Raw genomic sequence first — 8,309 nt, 5'->3', positions numbered from 1 at the left:
CTGCCGCTGCCGGCAGCCAAGCAGAGGAATCTTCCCTGACTGAAAAGGCCATGATTTTCAGTAGTTACCGCATTTAAGTGCTGCTATAAATCTATATTTGGCTTTGCACGATGCAGATTAAGATACAGTTTCCAAAGAATTGACTCTTGGCTTGTGACTGCACCAGTGAAAGGAAAGATTTCCTCAGTGAGTGTGGGAGCCTCAGGTCACACAGTCCATGAGGGGTGGTAAGAATATTCCCATTTTACAGCCAGCGTTTCACAAGTTGTATGGATGTAATGCAACATAGCATTAATTTCCTACATTTATAAATCAATAGTCAAAAAACACGTGCCAAGCCATCATGATGCTACTCTGTGCTGCTTAAAAAGATCCAAACCAAAGCCTGTGGTGCTGAGGCAGTTTTCAGGCCCTTTACAGGTGCCTATATAAGTTCAGAGAAATTAAATTTAGAGAACAGAGTTACCTCAGTTTCCAGTTGGTTGAGATGAATCCTTTTTTTGCTAACCACTGGTAGAGACAACAGGTGGAGTCTGCGACAGCAAATGCTGTTAAATTAACATAGATATTTTACTTTTTAAGTTCAAGTACTGCAAAGACAGAGTCTGATCCAAGACACTCTCTAGAGTTAAAGGAATAATTCAGGGTTAGTGAGGAAAAATGCGCCATATAAAGCAGAGACAGAAGAAGGTCAATATGGAGATTATCCAAATTAAGGACATGAAGTGACTTGAACAATGTCTACACGTATCTGCATGGAAAAAAACTGTTTTAATGCAGCCAGCTTCCTAACTTTAGAGGAAAAGGTGTAATTGATTCTAACCACTATAAACTGAAGCTGAATAAATTCAGAACAAAAATAAGCAGTGCTGGCAGTTGTCTGCTGGAATAACTTGCACCAAAGGATCGTGCATTCCCTGCTACTAGATCAAGAGTGGTCGTTTCCTAAAAGGTGACGCTGTAGGTACATGAGCTGCTGTCTTGGGCAGAAATTGGCACGACTGTACAGCGTGGGTTGCAGAGCCTGTCACAGATGGCATGCTCATACAACTTTGCATTGTGTGCAATCAGAGAGCAACAAGCCTTTAACAAAAAGGCCAAAGCAAGAGTAGCATCTCTGTATTCCTTGTCCTATTAAACATGAGCAGTGCTACTGTACAGTATGGAGCCAAACAGAGCCCAGGGTAAAACTCAGCAATGTGTATCGGTTTGGGCTTCATAAGACAACTCTGGAGTCGGGCATGGGGAAGAAGGAGGATTAAGTAACCATAGATAAAGTGCAACAGAGACGAGACAGCAAGGACTGCTGCTATAGCCAGCTGCCAGCATTTATGAATATTGCACCCAAAAATCTTGAAATTTTTGTTGGGCATACTGCTGTTTGCTGTTTTAACACAACAGGAAGAATTTTTGCCTTGACCTCCCCTGCTCTGAACACTGTGGTGATCAAAAGTCCATGTAATTTTCTGGTTAACAGGTGATAGGAGAGCCTGAGCACTTTGTGTAAAATTATTCATGTTTCCCTGCTGCTCCGTCGCCCACATTGCAAAAATTCCTATGTGAAGCCAGGTAGCCCCAAAGAAGATGCCCAAACTGGTAGAATTCCTCTGGAAATGGAAGCTGCTTTAGACTTGGAATGAAAAAATGAATTGGGTAAATTCCTTAGCTGGATTCACCTTCTAGTAGTGGGGCTGAAAAACAGTTATGACAAACTAATTGGGGCAGGAAGAGTAATTTCTTTGTACGTGAACTATCACAGGTGATACTGTCACTGAACTACATGCTTTTGCACAAAGTATCTTCATTAATTATTGGAGAATGAAGCAAAATCAAAATAGAAAATGGTTTTAAATTGAGTTTCTTGTTCTCTTGCCCTCACAAGTGACTGGTGTCTGGTACTTCCAAAAGTCAAATGGATCATTCTCAAAAAGCTGGTTTGGATTACAGAGTCCCCTGGTGCCTGCCTCAGTCCTGGCATATGCCTTAACTCCATTTTTCATCCTTTACCCCGTGAAGAAATAGAATCATTTATCTATAGCCATAATATAAAAGGAAGGAAAAGTCACAAAATGTACCAAGAGCAGAAGAAAAGGGCTGGTGATACACACAGAAGAAAGGGAACAGAAAGGATATAAAATGAGAGCAGAGGGATGGATCAAAACAGAGGAATTCCCAGGATTGAGGAACAAGGAATGAAATGGTGACTCGGGGGTGAGAGAAGTCAGCCATAAATTATAATGCGGAAAACTTGGGACACTTTCTGATGCAACACAGTTACAAACTGTCGAAAGAGCCAGAAGCAGCTTGCCAATATGAGTCAAAAAGGTAAGAGGAAGCTCTTGTGTATCCCTCATAGACCTCAACCCTGTGAGCAGAAGGTCAGCTCTAGCAATGACTATGAATCCTGCTCCAGGTGCCAGGTCATTGCTGAGGCTGTGCCGCTAAGCTATGAGAAGACATGCAGAAAGGAGGTTAGTAAGTTAAAATAGTTAAAGAGCAGAGCGTGATAGATGGACAGCATGTGTAGCTAAGTGTAAGGGAGAGCTTGCGGCTTTTGCAGCAGTGAGCCAGTTTCCAGCTTGTCTGGAGCAAGTGTGTTTCTTCTTAGCCAGAAATGCCTGTTTCTGTCCAGCCTGGGTCTCCTTTCTGTGTCGCCAGATGAGCACGGACAGAAGTTGAGAGGACAAAGCTCGTACCATGAGGTAGGCAGGAGCTCTTGCTCAGCTGTGTGCTTAGCTGCAAAGTGCAGCCATGTGACCATTTGTACCTTACTTAATCATCAGTTGAATCATTTTAATCTCTGAGATGCAGGCAATTGCATTTCTATATCCGATTTCTGTCAACTACAGCCTGATTATTTTAAGGGGAAAAAAATTGGTCTAGCTAAAGAATTAATGGATTCCTAGCCTAATACCTGACAAAACTCCTGAGATTTAACACAGTAAGAAAGAATGTTAGATTGTGAAACTACCCCAGACTATGTCAGAGTCCTAGCCCAAAGGACAACTGCATCAAGGAGTACAATTTATTTAGGAACTTTTATACAATTCCTTTATCTTTACATGGGAGGGGGGGGTGACACAGTGAAGATGCTTGTGTGTCAGGCATGGACTCCATGGAAGCCATGCCATGAAATTCAGACATGCTTCTATGGAATTTAACAACAAAATTCTTGCTGTGTTCAGTGGAAGCTGAATTAAAGAAGGGTTTTAGGTCTGCCTCACAAGATACAGTACTGAGACCTCCCTGCAGTATCAATATACAGTTTCCAGCTCGTCTGTCTCGTTTTCTGCTAGGTGGAATAAACCCAACTTCCTGAATTTGCTGTTACTTTGGTTTATGTGACTAGATCTGTTGCTACAGGCAATGTGTTCACAATTAGATCCATTCATTTGCCACGCTGCTTAGAGAGGGATGAATCTTCTCCATGCTTTTTTTTTTATTTAATTTTAAGTGACCTGATTGAAGCATATAAACAAAACCAGCCATTTCTGTCCCCCCAAAAAAAGAACTAGCAAATGTTCAGGGTATCAGTGTTCTTGTCTTTTTTTGCATCACATTGGGATTTTTCCTAAAATGCAGTTTTCTTACTGAAAGGAATGGCTGATAATTTAACATAACAAGTTATTGAATATATAAAAAAATACATCCAGAGACAAATGCAATATATTTAATTTAGAACCTTTTGTTCTGGGAAGGTTAGCTTTTTTTTAAATAGACATAGCCCATCAGGCCAAACACTCACAGACTGGTGTTTGATATGGTTCTGCTACACATGTTTTCATTTAAACATTCTTTTCTTTCTTTTTTTCATTTTACATTAACAACAGCAAAAGGCCCTGAAGAATTCTAATTTATTTCTATGGCTAATGATTTCAAGATTATTTTCTGTGCCATGTACTAGTCTGTGCCAGTATGCATCGCCACAATTTAGTGATTGGTTTAGTAATCTAATTCATTCATTTGCAATGCAGATCACAATTGATCTTGAATATACGTCTGCAGATTAAATAGTTCCATAAAAAATACCCACCTAAAAAAAAAAAAAAATCAGTGATTTCTACCAGACAATTTTATGTTCAAATTAATATATAGTGGCTAAGCAAAAGAAGTTATTAGACATATCACTGAGAAGACCAGGAAGAGCCCATAACAACAAAATCAGTAGTTAAATATGAAGCCATTTCATACTCCTAATTAAAACTAATTAATCTTTTCAATGACACAATGGCATGCTTTATACTCCTAAGTTGACCATACTTCAGGAAGCCTGAAACAGTATAAATTATTCTTTGCTTGTTTGCTACCTGGACAAAGATTAATAATACCTCAGGGCAAACACAGTCTATAGCCAATCTCTTAATGTAACTCAAAATGAAAGGAAGAATCTGCCTAATGGCAAAAAAGCACAAAACAGCACATTAAAGGAGGAATGTGTGATGCACTGTTAAAAAAATCTACGCAGTATGTGCACGCATACAGTAAGATTGCCCTTAAAGCTTGCTTAACACCATTAATTTCACTTCGAGTTACCTCAGTGTGTGCAGTAATCGCTACATGATTTTCTGCACTGGATAAAGACGACTGCAAATGCATGTAGATGCCTGAACTTTTGCTTCCTTAGTCATTACTGTCATTCAGTAATTTACTGCTATTCATCTGTCCTCGGCCAATGGGAACCAATAGGTTTAACTGCCTCCCAAAAGTGGTTTTCATAGTTTAGTATCTTCCATCACCCATTAATTTGGAGCCAGCCTTCAGGTAACAAAAGCAATTGGAGAAATTTTTCAGGGTGATCATTTTACACTTTGAAGTCTTGAGTTTTTGAATTGCATTTCATTTGCTGTCTGGTTCATGCTGATCAAGAGGTGGTTGAGACAATTTGAAAAATATGCATGTGTTCTGGTGGTTTTCAGAAAGAAAACAATGCCTGCTTTTCTGTCTGCCATTTCCAGAAGCACGGTAATTCTGAATGCACTTTATCTGGACATATTATAGGCAGGTCAGATATAGGAGCAAGTCTTGGACAGAGTCCAAGGCAAAGGACAAATGCTGGCCTGGTGGGCAGATCTCTCTGTGTTTGAAGGGCATGCACGGAGCTACAGAATGGCCACCTTCTTTAAACTGCAGTAATTCTCACCAAACATGATGCTGTTCAGATTACAAATAATGATCCCAAATCTTGAACTGATAACTAGGCTGGTGGGAAGAAGCTGACGCCATTAGGAGTAGTGCAAGAACTGTTAGAAAAAGAAGTCAGAAGGTGCACTCATCTGTTCGTATGCACAAGAAATCTTTTCTGGGTTTTTTTAGTGTTGCTAGTAGAACAGCACGCACTTGCTTTAGACCATGATTGCTTCGTGTATCTATTAAAAGTAAACAAAATACCGCGTCAAAGGACAGATAATTTGCCCTTGATGAGACTAACCATGGGAAATTTCAAATGAGAAGAAAAATCTTGCTGAAACTTATGAGAAAACATGAACTAAAGAGATTAAAGACTGTTTTGCAACCTTTATACTTAGGCTTGTTGCCATGTGAACAATATCTTGAAATTTCTTAGTACATTATAGAAAAAAAGGAAATTGATACAAGGTAAAAATCTTGTTTAGCTATGGACATTTTTGCTAGACAAATTAGAATGTTTGAAAGAAATTATAAGATAGTTTACATTTTAAAAATTAATATAAAAATTGATCCCTTCTGTATACTTAGTAGACCGGTGCATGTTTAAAAGTTTTATTTAACAGTCTAAATGTATGGATTTACAAATGTTCTTATTTCTGGTAAGTAGCATGATACACTTCAGCCAAGGTTGAATTTCAGGAAGGTGGATACACAAGTGAATGTGTGTGTTATCAGAGGAGCCGTTTACAGCACAGAGACTACTCGTAAATATAACAGAGTGTGAAAGGTATTGGAGAACAGATGAACAGAAATTATTATTCAGAGTTGTTTCAATTTTCATAGTCCCCAGATTCATATTCTTCCTCATCTTCATCATCAGAATAGTCATAATAGTCCCCATATTCAACACTGTAGCTTGCGCTTCTACTGCCAGCAGTAAATGCAAATGCAGATGAGCCTGCAAGACATAATTGAATCTAGATTAAATTAGTTGTAGATAGGAACAAAGAGGAAAGTATGGGTTTAGGTCTGTACGGCAAGCTCAGTGTTTCTGAATCCTAGTTAAGTCATGTATTAAAACGCAAGGGTTTTTATCTGATGGCTTGGCCTCATACTATCAAAGCTCATGGTATATGAGCAAATTTCTATATCATTCACATTTTAAGATGTTGAAAATACATTTAATTCCAGATACTAGTAAACCATGAGTTCAGTCCTCTGCAGATCCTGTGCACGTGAAAATATGACCAGAGCCAATAAGGTTTTGAAAAACACTTGCTGAAACAAGGTCAGTGACAAACTAGACCAGTGACGAGCTCCCCTAGACCCAGTGGCAAATATAAGACAATGCATCTTTATCCTGCATTTGCCAGGAAACCCAGTTCTCCCCGGAGGAAGAAGGATGTTATTCTGCAGGACTGGGCCCAATGCAAAACAATAGTAAAGCTATTTCTTAGATCTTTCCAAACGCTCTCATTAAGGAGCAACAACTGTTTCCTTCCTAACTTTTTGAAAAATAAACAGCTAAGCAGAACTGCCATGGTTCAAAGACTCCTTCAGCTACAGCAGCTGTTGTTCTGGGTGCAGAGCTCCTACTAACATCAAAAGACTTCTGTAGGATATGGATAAGGATAATGTCTCGGCTCTGTGGCCATCATCCTCAGCTTTCTGGAAGCTGGTACGATTTGCAGCAAAATACTACAATATTAACGTTAAGTATTTTTTTTCCCTGAATTCATAAGCACTTCTGACTTTTGAATCTCCCATTAGGGGATAAGTAAAAGAAAAGCACACAGAAAAGTTAAAATATGGACATCTTAAGGTAATTTCTCATATCCTTCATTTGCATTCTGACAAATCCACCCTTTGCAGCCTGCTTCTATGCATTCTTATATTCTTCACATCCAAAAAAAAAAAAGATACCTTCAATGACTTTCAATCTTGCGGAGGCATATGTTGCACCATACTTGTTTTTGGTGTGGCAGATGTAAACGCCTTCATCTGATTTTTTGAGTCCTTGAATCTGCAGCCAGCCTGTCACACTGTACTTCTGAGGCCCACCTCGTGCCTTTGAGAAGAGAAAGAAATAGTTGAAATTAAGTAGCTAGGAGACACCATGGTATTTCTCAAAATAGTTGTGGCTGGATTAAACATCGTTCCAGTCTTTGCTTTTTATTGCCATCACGCTTCGATTCTCTTTGATTCTGCAGCATTATATTTCAACGCCGTGTTGTCTCTGTGACTCCCAAGTTCCTGCTTTCCCTGCTCTGCTGTTTAAACCTCACTGCCCTTCACAGTGCTCTGATTCCTGGTCCTTTTGATGCTTCTGCTTCCCAGCGCTCCTCTGGTCTCTTGTCCCAGCACCACTCCTCGTTGCTGCTTCAAAGCATTGCCACTGGTTCTCAAGCTCATAAGTTTCTTCAGGATAAGAGCAGCAGGTGGGCCGGGGTGTGTTGTTCAGGGCCAAGGGGCCTGACCAAGCTGGCACTCAGCATCCAGGTTTTAATGGATTGGCATGAGACACCCTGAGTTTTCACACTTCCATGACAGTCAGTTTCAACTTATTCAGCCTAAACCCTTTTAAAGGGGTGAGCTTTCATTTCCAAACAAATAACACAAAACCATTAACAAACATTAGCAGAGATGCTCTCATGCTGACTCTATTAATGAGAGAGGTTATCAGGGTTCAGTTTAGCCTCTGAGGTGACCAGCATGAGGATGTGGCTCCTTGCACCATTTTTTCTGAGCAACTTTTTAAGTCCACTAATCCCACTTGTGTTTGTGCTGTCTCTTGAAACATTACTAAATAACTTAGACTCTTAGTACTTCAGTACTTTTGGCACTTTAATTGGCATTTTCTGTGCTTTTTACCTTCTGTTCAGGTTATGCCCCGTGTATACTGGATCTTCTCATTTTTGGGTTGTGTATCCAGAAAGCTACATTTTCCATGCATTTCTCTGCACAGTCTTTGTTCTTATTCCTTCTCCATTGGAGAAGGCATGCGGATGCAGGCTTCAGCCTTGCTGCAGTCTGCCTGCACATCTGGCTTCATTAGCTTGTCTCCCCAGAATGTTATTTCCATTTAAAAGAATTAGCATTTTGATTTATTTAATTTTAGCACAGACTTTCAGGCAGTTTCTAGATTTGCTTGAAGCCTATACTAATGCTATTCTACTCTTTCC

At 39.7% G+C, this 8,309-nt stretch overlaps 2 protein-coding genes across 2 annotated transcripts in view; both read right to left on the bottom strand.

Annotated features, from left to right (window-relative positions):
- The window catches only part of RANBP17 (RAN binding protein 17), a 159,194-nt gene extending 158,280 nt beyond the window's left edge, over positions 1-914 (bottom strand). Inside the window, exon 1 of the mRNA XM_009649615.1 lies at positions 894-914. Coding sequence (XP_009647910.1) covers positions 894-914 — 21 coding nt within the window. The remainder of the gene's footprint in view (positions 1-893) is intronic.
- A 5,043-nt stretch (positions 915-5,957) lies between these two features.
- Positions 5,958-8,309, bottom strand: part of LOC104135906 (kazal-type serine protease inhibitor domain-containing protein 1) — a 9,260-nt gene continuing 6,908 nt past the window's right edge. The window contains exons 3-4 of the mRNA XM_009649604.2: positions 7,051-7,195; positions 5,958-6,085 (exon numbers count right to left, since the gene is read on the bottom strand). Of these exons, the coding sequence (XP_009647899.1) occupies positions 5,958-6,085; positions 7,051-7,195 (273 nt within the window). The remainder of the gene's footprint in view (positions 6,086-7,050; positions 7,196-8,309) is intronic.

The sequence above is a fragment of the Egretta garzetta genome, unplaced genomic scaffold (assembly GCF_000687185.1).
Source record: "Egretta garzetta isolate BGI_Z169 unplaced genomic scaffold, ASM68718v1 scaffold60, whole genome shotgun sequence".
Taxonomy (NCBI): Eukaryota; Metazoa; Chordata; class Aves; order Pelecaniformes; family Ardeidae; genus Egretta; species Egretta garzetta.
The sequence above is the reverse complement of the archived record's forward strand: the minus strand, read 5'-3'. Positions and strand labels throughout refer to the sequence as shown.